The sequence below is a fragment of the Python bivittatus genome, unplaced genomic scaffold (assembly GCF_059951505.1).
Source record: "Python bivittatus isolate LINGU-HERP-01145 unplaced genomic scaffold, Pbiv_v1 ctg000440_np1212, whole genome shotgun sequence".
In the NCBI taxonomy this organism is placed as follows: domain Eukaryota; kingdom Metazoa; phylum Chordata; class Lepidosauria; order Squamata; family Pythonidae; genus Python; species Python bivittatus.
Window position 1 is genome coordinate 5,581,980 of NW_028277063.1, and position 19,913 is coordinate 5,601,892.

Genomic DNA, 19,913 nt, shown 5'->3' on the forward strand with positions numbered 1-19,913 from the left:
CACCACTTGAACACCATCAGCATTGACAAATTCACCATCAGTCAATTGCAAAAGGCAGCTTTACTTGATACAGGTTTCATCCTGTGACAATACCTTTACCTCCATCAAACAACATCTGCCTATCCCAAATCCTTGGGAAGGACTTGATAGGTGGACAAAAATGCCAAATCCAGTCTAAACATCTGGCTGACTGTGCAACCAACCATAATAATAGTCTGTTCTTCTTGCAGGCCATTTGCCTCACCATGGAGCTAGACAAAGTGCTTGCTTCAGGCTGCAAATGTATGGCACTGTTAAAATGGCACATTAGAAAACACCAATCTGACCTTTGCTCTTCCTGTGTTTGGTAAGTGTGTGTTTGTGGGGGTGCTCACATGGTGTTTGGATCTGTGGGAGGAAGTAAAAAAAGTCTTGCTTTTTTTTTTACACACACATACACACACACAAACCTGGATGTCCTTGGTTTGGATTCCCTGCTTCAAGGAAAAAAATCTTCAGCTCATGAACACAGCTGGTTTATCTCCATGTTCTTTCTTATGTCATGGGAATGCCTTGCAATCAAAGCCCCATGTGAAAAAGGGTGGGGCTTTGATCACATGGTTGTGGCTGCCATCTAGACTTCTTTGACCCTCTACCCTGTGGACAATCCTGCTTGTGTCTGATCTAATATCTTGGCACAATGATAGAGATATGCAAATTGTCCTAAACTCTGAACTAGTTTTTCACTGCTAAGGAGTCTATAACAACATATTCTAGAATGATAGCTAAGTTAATCTGCTGCAGCAGAATTATTTAATAGGCTTTTGAAGTTAAAAATTATATTGTGACAAACTTCTGTGACTTAGCATTAATTTATTGGTATTTTAGGTCCCCCTAAACTTGTGACACACATTCCTTTGTCTCTTTTTCTATACAGTGCTGATCTTCTTTTTCATATTTTGCTTTGTGTGTGTTTTTTAAATCATCTGAATGTATGAAATGAGAAGTAGAGTCGATTTTTAATTTTACAGAAATATCTCTTAATTCCACTTGTCTTTATCTTTTACTCCATTTTATATATCTCTTAAAAATATATATCTAACTGTCCAACCCCCTTGCAACTGATTATTCCGTTTATTTCCATTTCTCACTATTGTCTACTTAAGGAAACTTTCTCTAACAATCACCGTTACATCTTCCTTCACTTACACAAGCCGTGTCATGACTCCATCCTTACACTACCTCATTATTTTCTTTATCGGAATGACACGGGGCAATCCATTCCAATCGGATCCGCTCCATCTTTTCCTCCAAAATGTTGTCTTGCTTTTCTATTGAACTGGACCCTAATGCCTCCACCAGCCTCTTGCGCTGGCCTTGCCGAGCGCGTCACAAGCAGAGCTGGAAGGGTATAAATGCCCCTGGAAGAGGCTGCTGACGTGTGGGAGGACTGAGGATTGGACGACGAGAAGTCAGAGCAGTGCCTCCAACACAGTTGGGTAAAGATCCGGTGGCCATCCGTGGGGAGGGGATGCTGTAGGTAATCATGCCAGTAGGGGGTGACATTGTGTCCATGTTGGTGCTGATCTCTTATCTACTTTTCTTTCTAGCAGCAAAGCGATGAATCCTGTTACTGGTGCTCGCAAAGGGTGCTTTTCCATCATTGTCATTCTTAGCTCGTGTGCGCTGCTTGCATCAGGGATCTTCTTGCCCAGACTGCAAACTCCAGGCAGGTAAGCTGCAGGTTTTGGTTCATTGCCATTTCCTTCACCACTGAGCCATTCTAGATCACAGGATCAATTCTGTATGTAATGATTAGCAAGGAGAGAGAGAGAGAGAGAGAGAGAGAAATGTGCAAATTAGGTAGCCCAGTCAAGGTCCTGCACAGGAACATGTGACAGAGAAGGATATCAAGCAAATGTAGGGGAAAAAACTCTTCTGCATAGAAGCCTGTGAGATAACAAAGTTAATACTTTATATACAAATATATGTCCTTGACCACCCACATTCTTTAGGCATTCTCCCACTTTCTCATCTGCGGGATGCTACTGATGCTTTCACAAGAAGCCCTCTTGTAAAGAAAACATCACTCCATAAAACAGGGAAATTATGATTTCAGTGTACCTGAAATGAGCTCCCAATGTCCATTCATTCGAATGTTGAACTGGGGTGGCAAAATTCCATTCATATGGAACTGGCAGCCACAATATGTGAGGATGATCACTACTCCAGATACAGTAGTTTAAAAGGGAATGGCGAATTTAATGGAAGTTAAGGCTGATAATAGCTACACAGTAAGATCTGATGGCCAGATATTACTTCCAGAAACAATTAAAGAAAAAAAAACGATTAAAATGAGTGGAGAAATTTATTATCCTCATGTCTGGCTGATGGACTTCTCAAATGCTAGTCTCCAGCTTTCCCTTTTGTGGGAAAGTTGTTGAGAGGTTGGTAGAACTGCATTTGTGGAGATCTCTGGAAGTATGATGATCCAGACTCTTTCTAGTCAGGCCTGAGTATGGGACCAAGCCACCTTGATTGCTCTTGTCAATGACCTGCAATAGAATAAGGGAAGTGCCACCCTCCTGCTCCTTCCTGAACTCTCAGCAGCTTTCAGGACCTTTGATCATAGTGTCCTTCTGGACTACCTGCAAGGATTGGGAGTAGGCAACATTGTGTTGCATGAATACTTTTCTTCCTGACTGCCCAATAGTCAGTGTTATGTGTGTGTGTGAATGTTTGAGAGTTAAGACCCTCATATATGGAGTGCCACAGGGGTTGAAACTCTCAGCCCTTCTATTTAACATCTACATGAAGCCACTGGAGGATTCTGCTGGTGCACAATAATTTATCATCAGTATGATATCCAGCAATATATCTCAACTCCAGGATAAACAGGAGATGTGGTTCAGATTTTGTCTTGATCCATGGAAGGTATTAGGGTCTAAATGAGGAGGAACTGGCTGAGGCTCAATCCCATCAAAACAGAGAGGCTTTGGGTGTGAAGGCTGTCTAATTCCAGAGATACTGCATCCTTAACTCTACACAGGGTCGGGTCACACTTCTCAGGCAGAGTTGATCCATAATCTAGGGGTCCTTCTGAACTCATAGCTCCTGGAAAAGCAGATGGTAATTGTGGCAAAGAGAGCCTTTGCACAGCTCCATCTAGTGTACCAGTTATATCATTTGCAGATCAGGAGGTCTTGCTCATAGTCACTCATGTCTTGGTCATCTCCCATTTGGATTATTGCGATATGCTGACATGAAGCTGCCCTTGAAGACTACTCAGAAATTTTAGATGGTCTGAAATGCAGCACTCAAATAGTTATGGGCATCAGTTAATTTGCCCATGCAACAGTTCTGCTCTGAGAGTCGTACAGGCTACTAAGTACAATTCACGATGGTGATTGTCACCTTTAAAGCCCCAGATTCAGATCTGAGCATCTACAGGACCACCTACTCCCAGGGGTTTCTGTCCTTTCATTAAGTTTGGGAAGAGAGGGCTTCCTCCAGATCCCATCCCTTAAGGAGTATCATCTACAGGGATCTTGGAGGTAGGCATTCTCTGTTGCTTCCCCTCTTCTCTGGAACAGCATTATCCTGACATCGGACACTGACTCTCCTGGCCTTCTGCAAAGCTGTTAAGACCAGACTTTTCCAGGGGGTCTTTGGGATCTGAGTGGTGTTTGTCTTGTACCCACCTGGTGGTGAATGTTTATATATGCAGGTTGGTCACAGATAGGAAGTATCTATTAATTGTATTATTAACTGATGGGGTTCCATAATGATGCCATTATTAGCTCACCAAGTTCATTACCATCAGAGATGCTGGAGTTCATGTAAATGTGACAAATACTTGAGAGAGAGATCCATCAGTGGCTAGCTGTCATGCCAGTTGGAAGTGAAATTTCCATAGGCAGATGACACTTATCTTCACTGGGATTAATGATAAGGAATGGCTTTGTTCACTTGCTCATGACTGGTATAAGCAGGATGCTGTAGCCAAATGCTGAGCCACAGCAAAATCTAAATTCTGCTCCCATAAATTTCACTTCAGTGGGAAGAAACTAGATATGTGCAAAGTAGATGTAGAGAATAAGGAAGATGACCTTGATGGAGATCCAGGGTGACAGATTTGCACATCTATGTCAATGTCCTCTTCCTTATCCTCTACAGCTGTGTTTCTCAACCTTGACAATGTTTAGATGTGTGGACTTCAACTCCCAGGATTCCCCAGCCAGCATGCTAGCCGGGGAATCCTGGGAGTTGAAGTCCACACATTTATCAGCCCCACTAGATGAACTGGACCAAGGAATCAAGTCCACAGGAAAGCTAAAACTACTTTTATTGGCTATTCCATAATAACAGAAACTTGCAAGTCTGATGTGCTGTACTTCCTCCCAGTTCTTATACTCCAGTGAATTAGGGGAGTGTCTGTCTGAGCCACTTCTGAATGTTGTCTGGATGTTGTGGACTTGTTTTACCCCTTGTCGCCTTGGCAGTGCAGTTTGCATGTCTCCATCAAGGACTTCTTCCTTGCTCTCAACACCAATATAGTTCAAAGCAAATCACACTGCCATTGAAACCTGACATCTGCCTCAGAGATTCAGAGGGATCCATGGTCAGGGAGCATGTTTGCTGCTAACATTTCTATTTCCCAATCACACAATAGATGATCTTCTTCATATCCAATCATAAGGCTTGACGGGGGGTGGGGGGCGTGAAGAGAATACCACCGATCAGGATTCATCTATTGTAACTCCCTGAATCCCGTTTTTTTCTTTTTAAATCTTAACTTTCTCCAGGCACCTTTTCCAAAATATATTTTCTTACATTTTTTTAAAAAAGTCAGTGGGGAACCAGACAAAAACTGGGATTTCCATCAGTTTGACCCCTAAACAAACATTTCAAAAGCCATTAAGATGAACTTCAAACTGCCCGTGAGGGATCAGAATTGAACTTTATGTTCAATACACCTGAGAATTAAAAAGAGATGAAAGTGATTTCCAAATGGGTTTTTTCCATTTTCTCTTAGTGGTTAAATTACTTATCCATCTGTTATTCCTATTAGCTACCTTGTAATTTCACTCTCTAATGCACTGTTTCTCAACCTTTGCAACTTTAAGATGTGTGGACTTCAACCCCAGCAAGGCTGGCTGGGGAATTCTGGAAGTCCACACATTTTAAAGTTGCCAAGGTTGAGAATCACTGCTCTAATGAAAGAAGCCATGTTTCTTTATTTGAGAGAAGAAGAAAAAAGCAAATGAATATTAACCAAATTCACACATTCACCAAATCGTAGTTTGGTTAACTGTGCAAGAAGCCACAATTGATTGGATTCACGCAACATGTTAAGCCATCAGCTAAAGAAAATACATTATAGTTTAGCAGGATACATAAACTAGGTCGCTGTGTAATTCTGTTCTATGACATGCAGCTTTTAGAAACGTACATTTGAACAAAGTCTGAAAAAACACGTGCTACATTTTTCTCACAAAAGAACTTTAGTAATCTTTAATCTTTCTCCCCTTTAAAAAAAAACCTCAAGTATCTTTTCTCTCCCAGTAAGTTTGGGAAGCGTGATGTCTCCCAGTACCCTGAGTTAGAGAGCAACGTTGACCTCAAGGCTGACCTTGTTCCTTGGGGCTTCCACATACCTTCCATCACCCTGCAGGACTGGAGTCTCAAATGGGTGTCTTCAGATGTCACAGCCCCACAAGATGATGACAACAGCTATGAAGAGCAGAACAGGAAATCCCACCTATGGGGTTCAACAAGAGAGGAAGGTCCAGCTGCCAGGAGCCAAAAGGGAACAGCAGATTCAGCTGGCTGGGTTCCAGGGTGGCGCGGGAAGCGGAGTATTGTGGTAGCAGATGACGCAGCCTTCCGAGAGAAAAGTAAGATGTTAACCGCAATGGAGAGACAGAAATGGCTCAACTCTTATATGCAAAAGTTTTTGTGGTAAACTCTGATTAAGAATGATGAAGCAGCAAATGGGGGAAGGGGAGTAACATCAAGCATCATGAGGATCCAGCTATATATTGCAACACTCACAGACCCCCACCAAGGACCGATTCTAGCATGACAAAATGGAAAAACCTGTAGAGGCTTGGAAGCTGAATTTGGTCCTGCTCTAAACGCTTTCCATGCAGTTTGTAAGGTAGGTCCCGGTCCCTGGAGATCTTAGTACATAAAAGCACGTGCTCTTTCTTATGGCTTCACTGCTTTCTCCCAAAGTCAGAACCACACAAGCTGTTCTTCTCCACAGATCAGATCCACTTGCATGTCACACTAAGCCGTAATGTGGGTTGCTTTGTTCTGGCTTAGCATGGTTTGTAAATCCAGCCGCTGAGATTTGTAAACTGCTATTTATGCATTAGCACTGTGTGTGAATTTAGCCGATTGTGGTTTATTCAGTAAAACATGGTCGAATGAATCATGACTTGGTCTAGGAAGCTAGTCTGCAAATAGCAAGAGAGACCTTGGGGGAGGCTTAACTCAAATTATGCCCTCCATGGATTACAGAAAATGTCACATATGTCACTGGTGTGCCTGTAAACTTTCTTTGCTTGCTACTTTCGATTCCTATTCTAATAAAATATGAGATTTGCTTGCTTTGTATTTTTTCAGTGGGAACATGTGTGCAAAAATGAACAGAACAGCAATGAATTGCAGCAGGGTTTCTCAACCTCGGCAGCTTTAAGCAGTGTGGACTTCAGTTCCCAGAATTCCCCAGCCAGCAGTTGAAGTCCACACTGCTTAAAGCTGCCAAGGTTGAGAAACACTGATTTACAGAGAAAGACTTAAGAAGATTGTGGTTCTTACAACATTATCAGTATTTAAACAGTAATTTCTCTCCCTTTGCAAACACACCATTTTTAATTTTAGATGCAGCAAAAGAGCTCCGTTGAGCTAGTCCATTGCTCCTGTCTGGTTCTCCTGCCAGCGAGAACAGTGAAGGAAACCTGAACAGGCTCATCATACCATTTGTTTAGCATTATATGCAAACTGGATGGCTTTTCCCCAAGGTTTGCTCTTGGTTTATGACACCGGTTTGTTAGAAACAAGCCAGAATTCCCAATGGACCCCTAATGCTGAATAAGCTGTGGGCTGAACTGTCTGGTTTCATTAGCCTTTTCCATATACCAACACTCTGTTTATTCACAATTATTATCATGTGTTGTCTGAACACTGCCATAGTACCTTTCAGACTCCATTGACTACTAATTCCTTGTATTTTTGCCATTTCAGTTAGTTTTAACATTATCTCTTTCCACACACACAACTTCTGAATGATGATTTCTATGAATGACAAGAGGGACTTTTACCAAAACACTGTAGTGTGGACTGTGTCTTTTCAGTTAGTTATCTTTCTCTCCTTGACACTCGATTGCGTACAACTTTAATGCAATCTATTCTCCAATTGTTTTCTCATGTGGTGGTGGTGGTAGTGGGGCACCTGCAAACTATCTCTGTTAGTGTTATTGCTGAACCAAACTCAGATTTAATTTGAATCCACTCACCCTGACACAACACTGGCCAAACATACCCATTCTGGAAACAAGGTAAGTTAGAAGAGAGAATTTATTCAATACAGAGTTTACACAGCCTTTTCCATAGGTGAATCATGTTGCCTTCTTGCCCTGTCTGTCTGCACCATAAGCAGGAGAAAATTGCTTTATTGAAAGGGGAAATGTGAATTAGTTTAAAGAAGATGCCAGGGACTCAAAGTAACACCTTCTACAAGCACCTTCTGCACATTGTATAACCAAATTTGTGACCTTCTCATAAAGGCTCAAAAACACAGCAGGGGACACATGGATGCCCGTCGCCATGCACTGACATTTCAATACATCCATCCCCTCTTTGACAGGCACTCCTCTGCCCTAAATAAGACCCCAAAGAAGCGTGCCAATGTCTGTTAAAAACATGAAGCTGTAGTGACAAGGGGAGATTAAGGTATTGTTGTATATCCTGTAATTGTTTGGGGAAAAGTGAAGAGATTATCCACCAGAAGAAGGGTTATGGGTGTTGTGTAAGAGAATGTGAGAATAAATGACAGCATAAGGTTGAAAGTGGCCAGCGGTACTGGCAAGGGGGGCTGGCTAGAAGTGGATTCTCTGGAGCCAGTTGCTGAACAGATGAGCAGCGGGCAAAATAGAACAAAGGATCCGACCAACTTCTGCATGTGTGACACAGGGAAGGAACTGGGGGACTACAAGCAGCTCTAAAGGGCGCAGGCTGAAGAAGGCTATTGTTGCATTGATTCTTCTGACACTGGGAGGGGCAGGCGTCCAATCACTCTTTGATCTAAAAAAGAAAAGGCATGTTTTGAGATTTTATCCCAGTCCTACCCATGTAACACCCAACTGTCCTTGGCTCCTAACATTTCATGCTCTAAAAATAAATCTAACACAGTTTCCCCTATCTGGTATATATGTGTATACATTGTCAAGTTATTAGAAAGCTCTATTATTTATATATATCCATACACACACCCACACAATGATACAGCATATACAGATATACAAATATATATTCCTTTCCCTCTTTTAAGAAGTGTATCAATAGTTCTGTTGTTATTATTATTTAGCCATATTATAATCCTTTTATTTTAAACAAAAGTATATTTACAAAAAAGATATTATCTATGAATAAACAGATAATTACTGAGGTTGTGCAATTATTATTCAATAGGACTTTAATAAGGGTTCCAAGCAGAATGTATTATTTTTATGATATCAAAAAAGTATACATTTTTTAGTTTAATGCCAAAATCTCCTCTATATTATTGTTTATGCATGTTTAAAAAAGAGAAAGAAAAAAGAAAAAAAACTCCTAAAAATAATATAGGTAAATATTTAATTTCTCTGGTGTCTCTTCAGATCATAAAAATCTTTCCTCCTTTAATTTCTGACTTCCCTGTCTTTTTACCCCAACTGACTTGTAGTGCCTGGTGATGTAAGCTTTAAAAACCATACTCTAAATGTTTGTATTTACCCGGTTGTGTAATATGTAATATATATGGAAGCCATTCTTGCTTAAACTTCTGATAAATAGATATGAGATTGTTGATACTATGTCTTTTTTCCAGTATGGTGCAAAGTTTATACACGCAACTGTGAACATGTATCTTAATAAATTACACTTTTTAAAATGTGCTTTGGAATTATACCTGATAAAATAAATTGTGGTTTCATTTCAAATTTGATCCCCGAAATTCTCTGGATAGTGCCACGTAAGCTCTATTATGGGGTCTCTACCTAGAACACCAATATTTTTCTAAAGATTTATGTCAGAGGCCAATGATTATGACAGTTCCTAAGCATTATAAAGATTTTAATCCGTCCCTGGCTGCAGTTCTCTTTTTCTCTAATTGTTATATTTGATGGACTAGAAAATGGAAAGCTGCCTGATACTGAAATAAAGCACAGGGTCCTTCTTGACTTTTACTCTTCAGAGTTTCTGAGAAAAATTTTTCCCAGCCCCAACATGAAAATCATGGACATCGGAGGTGGGGCGGAGAGGAGAGGAGGGAAATGACAAAAATTTTGCAATTTACATACTTGTGCTTGATAGTGAAACACAAGTTCATAAGAGCAGCATTTGTGTGATCTCACCAAGGGTGGTGTCATTTTTGTGTTATCATGGTTTGCTTCTGCTTGAAAAGGTTTGGAATTTAATTTGAACATTTTTATGGACAAAATACAAAGTTTCTACTGCCCCTTAACTCGTACATTTAAAAGCTCCCGCACATATCACATGCCTGCAGTATGAATGATCCTTTCTGGTTGGAGTTGTTGCTGTTTAAAAAAAAAAAAAATTAGCAATATCCACTTTTTTAGATTTTCTGACCCAGAGAACACCAGCAGGGGCAAGTGGCTTATCTGCAACTGAATGGCTCGACCCATATTAATGTGAAACTTATGCATGCCTCTTACTTGCTTTGCAATTGATTATAGTAGACAAGGTAAACCAGAAATGAAAGACACCCTGTAAGATCCAACTTCCTGCTTAATGCTCCCAAACACCCCTTTTAAGTGGGAGTAAATCAGGGTTTCCACTGTTTTTTTTTTTAAATCCAGCCATATGAAGGGGGAACAAAGTGCAGGCAAATGAGTTCTCTCTACCCCAGCACATTTTTTTTTCATAGTAAACCAGGGGAAGCCAGCAATTCAGGCTTATTGTGATGTGCAAATGTGACTTTTCTGTGGCTGCTCTTCTTTCATGCTGTCATGCAGGATTTAAAAAACAAATTGCTGATGGGAGATTACACGTTTGGGTCAACGTGAGGCAATCGGTTGCATGTTCCTACAGGCACTGTGAACTCTAGCCTTTTCTTTGCTTAAGAAAAAGAGTTGGATTGCAAACAGTCAGGAAGAGGTAAGACAGAACTGGGGGATATAGGAGAAAGGGGGGTGAAGCGACATGGCTAAATTGCTGGGTTAATGTGCTTTCCTCTGTGCATCACTCACTGCAAAAGCTACACTACCGAGCCAGTAACTACTTGGTGCAGTTCTTACAGCTTTAATGTGGGTCACGTTCAGGAAAGTGGTTAGTAGTTTCCCCTGGTTTTGTTTCTCCTTCTACTGAGCATCCCCTGCTGGTAGAAAGCAATCACCAATCACTTTCCTTGGTATGGGGTGGGAGGGGCTGGGTTGGATCAGGGCAGGCGGATAGTTTGAACAGCAGTTTAGCCAGCTGTCAAGTTACCCGCCTGACAGGTCACAGGTGCAAAACTGCTCTGCACTTGTGACTTGTCAGGAAAAATAGCTGACAGAGTGTGTTACATCAGCGGCACTATTTTGGGACATAGGTCTAGGCACACAAGTTTAGTGCTCTTTCAAAAGAGAGCTAGACTTGCCTTTAGATCAGTGATGGTGAACCTATGACATACGTCAAAGGTGACACGCCACAACATTTTGGGTGACACTCCAGTATTCACCAACACCCAACAACTATTCTCCTCGTTTGAGTTACCAAAGTTTGTTTTACAGTGGTACCTCTAGTTACGAACACCCCTCCTTACGAATTTTTCAAGATACGACCAGCTCCGGCCCCAAAATTACCTCTACTTGCGAACTCCGCCTCGACTTACGAACCGGATCTGCGGCCATTTTCCCTGCTGCCACGCGGTCGTGGCTTCCTGTGGGCGAGATCGCGGTAGCAAGGAGATATTCGGTGAGGCTTGTGGTGTGTTTTGTGGCGCTTGGAAGTTTTTTGTGGCGTTTGGAAGGTTTTTGAGGTTTAAAAATAAAATACATATGTTTCAGAACTGTTTAGCCGTATTTACACTGAACCTTATGGGGGAAATTTACCTCAGGGTGCGACCAAATTCGGAGGGCGGATTAGCCATATTTACATTGAACCTTATGGGGAAATTTGCCTCGTGGTGCGACCAAATTCGGAGGGCGGAATGGATTAACCGTATTTACATTGAACCTTATGGGAAACTTTACCTCGACTTGAGACCAACTTGAGTTGCAACCAGAGTCACGGAACGGATTAAGTTCGTAACTAGAGGTACCACTGTACTCGTATTTCATTTTTGTAATTATCTGACATTGCTTTATATAATACATAGCACCACACATGATTGGACTGAATTTTTTAAAATAAATGAATATGTAAAGAATTGTTTCTCTTTTGTCTGGGGTGGGGGCAGGACACGCCAGCAGAGTCAAGTTAAGCATTTTCCAAATTTTTGACACACTGAGCCCAAAAGGTTTGTCATCATTGCTTTAGATCATAAGGGTGGAGGATGAGTTGTAAGAAACATCCAGAGCATCCCCTCCTGCTCACCCCATGCTCTTCCTCCACCCATGTGTCCTATCAGGCACCGGGTAAAGCAAGAAATCAATAATAAGCAAGGTCTGTCTTCAATTAGCCCTGCAAGGGAATGTCAGTGCTAGCCCTGAGAGTCTGGGATAAGCAGCAACCAGAAGTAGACTACATCATAGACAAAATGTCATCACCACCCCCAAGTAATAAAAACAGTAAAAAATATGCCCACGCAAAACCCTTTGTGGGTAAAAAAAAACAAAAACAAAACCAGATGTAGCACTCTTTCATAAGAACATTGTATATAGGAAGTCCTTTGGAAAACACCAGTCAAGCATTGCACTGACAGATGCTCTGTGGAAGCAACATTTCCAGTCTCTCCTGCAGCACAGGTCAAAACAGCTATGGAGAGCAGTCTGCAGGGACTAGAGGGGTGTGCCTACAGCAGCTTAGTGACCAACAGAAGCTGGGCAGATCCTTCAACCACATCAGTGATAAAGTATTCTGGATTACATCCGTGGAAAAAAATGTGGAAAACACTCCTTTAAAACTGGAACAGCTAAGGTGACTTTATGCTGCTTCAGTCATGGGCTGGGAATGAGAATGAAGGCAATGTCATGAGGACATGGCTAAGCATGTCTGTGTGCAGCTTAGGGGGGTGAGGATGAGCTCACAGAGTGGCAAACTTAAAGGAAGTGAGAAAAGATGGGGAAAGGAATAAGGCAAAGCAAAACTTTATCCAAATAGCAATTTATACTTAAAACAGTATCACTGTGAGACTCATATTTGCTTTTAGTTAAATTTGAGCTAATTTTAAAAGGCTAATTTTATTAGTAAATATAGGAGGAGCCAATTAAGGCAAATGCGGCCCCTATAGCTATACAGCACCCCACATTTACATGTATTGGTATAAACACACTCTCAGCCACAAGAATCAGCTCTACCCTTGTTAAAAAATCAGATAGTTTGCCATCTAGCTAGTAATACCTACTCCATAGATAGAAACCTGGTGACTGTAGCATGGCAAGGACAACCTAACCGGTTTGTCTTCTGGTAAATGGCATTCTGTGACTAGTTTGACAGTTGCTGTGACAGCCAGTTCTGAACAGCCAAATCCCACCTCATAGCAGCCACTTCGTTAGAATGAAAAGATACAGTCTTGTAATTACTACTAAGTACACTTTAGCTAAAAAATACTGCCTATCCCTAATCTCCAAGAAACTTCCTCTATTTGGTAACCTACTGGGCCGCAACTTCCAAAATTCCCAGCTGGGAATTCTGAGTTGCCATCCCAACACATCTGGAGGGCTCCACGCTGGAGAAGATTTGTCTGTTCAACTCTCCAACAGAGGTAAGGATATTTTTCACTGTGTACCACCTCAGGTTCTGTTTAATCTGCAGTGCAGGATTGATCCTGGATCCTCCTGCATGCAACATTTGTGCTCTTTCCTTGAGCTGTGGTGCTTCCATCTCTTGGTTCCTAGACACACACCCTTCTTCCTTTTCAAGAACCTGTTATCTGTTCTCACCTCGGAGATTCAGGTAGGAGAGAAAATCCATCAGAGTTTGGAGGATGCTGTAATCAGAAGGTTGCACAATTGGTGCTGAAAGATGGAGGAAATGGCATTAAGGGCTAAATAATGGAAAATACAGGAAGAGTTCAGAAAAGCCAGCTAAAGGCTGCTCACCCACAGAGTCCTGCCCCAGAGAGTACAAGTCCTCCACTGCATCGCGCTTCCCAGCCAAACCTCCTTTATCAGGCAACGTCTGATGGGCATCTGCTTTGGGGAGAGGGGAGTAGAAGGGAAGAAGTGCTGCAGGTTACATGGAAAAAAAAAGAAATGATTTATACCAGGTTTATAAACCAATAGCCACTTGATGGATGGACAGGTGGCGCTTTATAATCACCCCACTGCCAGTGAGCAAACAGGGAATTTAGGGAATAGGAAGAGAATTGGGAGACTTCCAGGTGAAGCTTTTATCATGCAATTTTCTTGCTTCGTTCACAGAATTTGTTTTCTACCTCTAACCTCCCCATATTTCGGCACTAAATCTTATCATTAGTAGTGCTAGGAACCCTCCATGTGGAAGCACTCTATATCTTAGAAGGAAGATGCTGCTGCTATCATCATCACCCCCCCCCCTTAGTTGGCTTTTCTCAGGCCATCAAGAAGCCACAGGAGAAGCAGTAATGTTTTTGTTGACTAGTGACTCTTATAGATTTCATCTGCATGAGTGAGGGAAATCAAAATAAAGTTCCAGTGGGGAGGTGGGTACAATTCCTGATAAGCATCATTGACTACTTCCTATTTATTCTTTTGCAGGTATTTGAAGGACAAGCCAGCCTTTCTCCACCTGGCACCCTCCAGCCTGAACTACAATGTTCTAGCTAGGTATAATGGGAGCTTCAATCTAGCACCAGTGGAAAATGCCAGACTGGAGAAAGCTGCAGTATGAAAGTTTATTTATTTATTTATTTATTTATTTATTTACTTATTTATTTATATTTCAAGTTTAGTCCACGCTCATCTCACTCAAGAGCGGAAAATACTATTGTCATAACCTATAAAATGTTATTTGAACAGAACATATAAAATGGCTGTGTTCACTGCAAGTGCATTCTGCAGGCAATAAAAATTATCATAAATTCAACTTTCTAGGGATATATAGATGTCATCATTCATCAGTGGTATTATGACACCTTATGGAAAGATTATGACACCTTATGGAATGATTCTTCCTATTCCAGGGTTTCTCAACCTTGTCAACTTTAAGATGGGTAGACTTCAACTCCCAGAATTCCCCAACCAGCCATGTAAAGTTGAAAAGGTTGAGAAACACTATCCTACTCATTCCCTTCCTTGTGACAAATGTTTAATGGCAGTAGTACAGCTAGGTAATTTAAATTCTAGAACTTCCTGATCACATGTGAACCCTCCCTTGGAAATACCATTTAGTTGCAAAAAGGAATATTGTATTTTTATAGTAACATTGACAAACAGAGCATCCGCATAGCCAAACTACCAGCTCTCAGATTAAAGAAATGTTTTTAAAAGGTAAAAAAGGAAAAGATGCAGCATGACTAGCAGCATCAGCCATATGTCGGGCTCTTTGGCAGCTGCCTAAAACTGATTATTTTAGTTGCCTAAAAGTGAAGCATGATTCTCAGCAGACTTCTCTTTAGCAAGATTTATTGAGCTACGTGAGATGGAGTTACAAGAGTTCCAGCAGCTGAACTATTTTCCATTTAGAATGAATATATCCCCTTACATTAAACACTGTTTAATTTTCTTTCCAAAAGCTTTCCTATGAACCAATAGGGAGGGAGGTCTCTCCACTGATAACGGAGAAGCTAGTAGCTGGCTGTTCACATAATGGTTGCTTGACTCCCAGCAGTCTAGGAACCACTGCAGCCAGATTGTGTTTCACTGGATGTACTGATGCTAGGCTGTTGCTCTGATCACCTCTGCTTTTTTATATAATAATTTTATCAAACATTACAGATTAAACAGATAAAAACTAATACAAACTACAAAAAATAAAAGGATAAAAATAAAAAATACAGTGGTACCTCGGGTCACGAACGCTTCTGTTCACGACCAATTTGGGTCACGAACAGCACCGTTCACAAAATTTTGCTTCCGTCCACGAACTCCACATCGGGTGACAAACAGGATCCGCGGCCATTTTCCCTGCCATGACACGTGGTCGTGGCTTCCTGTAGGGAGGGGGACTCTCCCTCCAAGCAATAACCACCTCCCCACCCGCCTTCCTGTCCTCCACGCCAGAAGTCGCCTCGAGCAAGGTCAGCGTTCTCTCTCTTCGTACTGCACTGTACTGTATTTTGTTTCATATTTTTGTGGTTTTAAAAAAAATACATATGGTTCAGAACGGATTAACTGTAATTACATTGAACCTTATGGGAAAATTTGATTTGGGACGCGACCAAAATCGGTTGGCGACCAAATTCGTAGGGGTCAGAACAGATTAACTGTATTTACATTGAACCTTATGGGAAAATTTGATTCGGGTCGCGACCAATCCGGGTCGCAACCAGAGTCGCGGAATGAATTAAGTTCGTGACCCGAGGTACCACTGTAGAAAGTACATGAACAAATAGAAAGAAAAATAGAAAGAAAAAAATAGAAAATAAAGAAAAAATAAGAGTATAGCAAAGACGAAGAAACGATGTATATAAAGAAGTGACTTCCCCCTTCGTCACAACAAGTATAAACAATTTTAACAAGTTATCACCTTCTCTTAAGGTACAACAAACAATCTCTTCATCCCATATCTCATCGCTTATCTATAAACAGGTCTTTACAATCTCGTTATTCAGTCCTGGTCAGCAAAAGCCCATTAAGAATTACCAGAAATAACAACATTGATCACCTGCTGCTTTTTAGGGGTCATTAGGGGCCGCATGTCATTAGGTTCAGTGGGATTTCTGCCCATGTGAAGTTAATACAGCTTTCTCTTTAGCCCTATTTATTCCTGTCAGTGAAATCCTGAACCAACTTACGGGGTCCCAGCAGGTATCCAGCACTGTTCAGGGTCCATCCACGTTTGTCCTTGGGCTACCGAAGCAACAATAAGAAACATGATGTTAAACTAAACTTGTGATCGCCTCATTTGGCATCCATATACTTCCCATATCTTGTGACTGTGCAATCAGAATCAGCCATTTTAATTTCCCAGGTTCCATTCAAGACAGCCTGTCTAATAATGCTAAGGAGAAATGTTACCATCATCTGTGACCAGATAGCTACATATCTATACATATAGGCCCATCTGTAGTTCTCATCCTCTCAAATCCACCCCCCTCAAAAATAAAGTCAAATCAGAGTACCTTAGCAGAACAAGTTTTAAGACAGTCCCTAGTCTACTACAGGAATCTAAATTCCCACAAATAACAAAGTTTAAATTATGGGAGTTTAAAATATTAATGTCCTTAGTTACTTGCTGGAAGCAATTCCAGATGAAATGATAAGTGGCACAAGGAATCCACAGGCTGGATATTCTGATCATAAATCAAAATCCTCTCAACAATTACATCCTGCGTCCATTTTTAGATTTGGAGAAAGGGGCAGAAATTCAAAAGGACAAAATCCATGATTTAGGGAGCAGAATTTTGGCTACAAAATAAAAAAGGATCTGCAAAATTTCACTTCAAAGGAATGAAAAAGAGAAATCCATCTTGAGAAAGGAGAAAAATTGCACTGTTCTGTTTCTTCTTGTTAAATATCTTCCAGAACTGAGAGAAAAATGGAAGATACCAAAAAAAGATAATAATTAGAAGTCCCATCATCTGAACCAAGAAAGATGGTGGTCTCTCCTTTCCCAATTTTTCTTTTAATGGACACATGGTGTTCACATTGTTCTGAAGGTTACTTTATCATAGTGATATATCGTGGGCTAGGTAGCCATAGAACATATCTATGACTTGTTCTGAGGAAGATCCTCTCAAGAGAAAGGCCGTGAAATCAGCGATCCTCTGAAAACCTTCTCACAGCCTCAAGCAGCTAGCAAAGAACTGAGACAGAACATGCTACCACCATGTTTTTCCATTTGGCTAACTACTCTATGAAACACAACCTGCACTAAGTCAGATCCCATTTCACCTTGAAAGTGCTTTACTGATTGGACAGAAATACCACAGCAGAAGCATGTTTGGTGCAGTTATCCACCACAGTTAATCACACATATGCTTTAAAAAACAAAACGCCATGGAGCATTCACACTTGGAACCCACAATCTGAAATTCTGTAGTCCATGGCATAACCACAGCCTTCTACCATTTTGTTCCTTCCACATGTGGAGGCCAGACCCTGATGCTGTACTTCTTCCCCAGCAAATTGGACAGGATAGATTTGGAGGATCTGATACAACTCACCACAAGCGCAACTCCAAAACAGTCCCCAAGCAGCCCGCAGAAGAGCAAGGAAAAGCAAAAGGCATACCAAGAGCTCCTCATCTGGATAGAAGGAACGGGAGAAACAGAGAAAGAATGCCACTTTCTCATCATATGACATTTCTTTGCTAATTAATTTTTCCTTTGTAAAATAGGAGGCCAATATCTTCTTTGATTTTGCTATCGTCTGATTCTTAAAAGTCAGCAATTTTCTGATTTTGATAAATAAACTCACAAAGAACAATTTATCTGAAATTACATTACCATTATGGTTGGTAATACACAACATGCTGAACCAAAATGCGGTTTGCTTGTAGATTAGCATGTTGTCTGAACCCAACCATGGTCTACCTATTGTGTAAACTATGCTTTATTCAGTAAATCATGATTAAGTAAAGTTAGACTTAGCGTGCTGTGTGACCCCTAAAAAGGAAGAGTATCTTTTTTTCTGTGCCTCTCCCAGTCTTTTACCATAGCTGTCCAGGCATTCTGAATTATAATTCTTATAATTTACAACCACCTTGCATGCTAGAAGACATTATGGGAATTGCAGTTCCGTTAAGGCTATCAGATCAACTTGCCAAAAAATCCAGATAATCACCAGATGGCAGCAAAGGGTTAGTGTTTTCTGTGTCAATGATGCCATCTAGTGATTGTCCAGATTTTTGCAGTCTAAAATGGGTTGTTCTAGTTCCATACACATGGCTAGTACCTGTTAAAGAAAGTTGCTATTTTTACACTTATCTTATACTATGTGAGCAAGCAGGCAAAACTTGGGTAAAATGCTGTTCCATGTTCTGCATAAAAAAGCAAGTGTTCTACCACCAAGCTATGATGCTCACATGACAATTAACTGAGGTCCAGATTTTTCTTCACCCCACAATCCAGGTTCCTATGAGTTCTGACCTCCAGTTCCTGAAAATACTCTACATCAGTGTTGTCCAAACTTGGCCACTTTAAGATGAGTGGACTTCAACTCCCAGAATTTCCCAGCCAGCATGTTAAGATGACCACTCATCTTAAAGTGGCCAAGTTTGGACAACACTGCTCTACATTCTTAGAAGACCATCTCAAACAAAATGCTTTGAGACTGTCTATATACCTGAAGGCATATTGTATGCATGCTTGGTAGGTACAGGCATACACGCATTTAGTTAATAGGATTCTTGTATCATTGAACAGCAGCACAACAGGTAGAAACTCTATAGATACATTTTTCAGTACTGTTTTCTGTTACGCACCCACCTTGAAAAACAGTTAGCAACCCTCCTATATCCCATGTAAATGCTGCTGCCAGATTCCAAATTACCCTCACCCACCAACCAATACACCTAACTCCTGAACTTTACAGATTTGAGGAATCATACCTTAATCTCTTTATTGAATTGCTGGAGCTCTGATTCCCAAGACAGGAAGGAACCCAAGTTTTATAGAGGGAGGAAGCATGGATTTGGGTGCGTCACTACTCTGCAGACAAAGCCTGTAGGGATGTCTGTATAATTGACAATAATGGTCCCATGAGACCCACTTGTGTTGGGAGGGAGGGGAGATGTTGATTTCTTTTAGTGTTTATTCACATCCTCTGTCAGAAAATGGATAGAAAATTGGGGTAATTAGCCCTACTTGACTACTCAATGAATTGGAGGAGTGCCACTACAAGTAGGAGACACATTCCATGTTGTTTGTAAAGCAGGAGAAAAGCAGAGTCCTGGTTGCTGGTTATCCTTCACTAACCTTATCTGAAATAGCATCAATCTTAGAGCTGCTTCACATATTACCCATCCACATTGTGATCCTCCACATCACGATTTCTTTAGTCAGTGTTTTGACATTTACATTTTTAACAGGTCATTAGAAGACCACATGCATCTTTTTGCATAACCCTGCCAAATAGCCAACAGGCCAAAACTTTCAGCCACACCCATTTCAATGATATCATCAGGTCCACATGGCACTCAGAAGAGGCTGAAAATATTCACAATAAGCCCTTGATTTCACAGACAAGGGGGAAAGCACAACGTCTATTAAATCTAAAGGTGATTTTACTTATTTGTATTGTACTTATTTTGTACATTTTGCAGATATATATATATATAGATATAGATATATATATACTGTAGAAGCCCATGGGTGTTCTTGGGCCAACCGCATTCTCTCAGCCCAACCTACCTCACAGGGACAGAGTGGCAGTGAAAAATTGGAGGAGGGAGGGAGTGCTATATAGGTTGCCTTGAGCTATTGA

At 41.0% G+C, this 19,913-nt stretch overlaps 2 protein-coding genes across 2 annotated transcripts; one reads left to right on the plus strand and one right to left on the minus strand.

Annotated features, from left to right (window-relative positions):
- The first annotated feature begins 1,599 nt into the window (after window positions 1–1,599).
- Window positions 1,600–5,944, plus strand: PTH2 (parathyroid hormone 2). Its single transcript, XM_025175987.2, has 2 exons — window positions 1,600–1,712; window positions 5,545–5,944. Exons 1-2 carry the CDS (start codon window positions 1,600–1,602, stop codon window positions 5,942–5,944), a joined length of 513 nt encoding a protein of 170 aa, XP_025031755.1.
- A 1,648-nt stretch (window positions 5,945–7,592) lies between these two features.
- LOC103055340 (galanin peptides-like) lies at window positions 7,593–18,117 on the minus strand. Its single transcript, XM_088142750.1, has 5 exons — window positions 17,654–18,117; window positions 16,283–16,337; window positions 13,449–13,538; window positions 13,290–13,364; window positions 7,593–8,289 (listed from the first exon to the last, which is right to left on the minus strand). Exons 1-5 carry the CDS (start codon window positions 17,783–17,785, stop codon window positions 8,231–8,233), a joined length of 411 nt encoding a protein of 136 aa, XP_087998876.1. The 5' UTR covers window positions 17,786–18,117; the 3' UTR covers window positions 7,593–8,230.
- Between the last annotated feature and the right edge of the window lie 1,796 nt (window positions 18,118–19,913).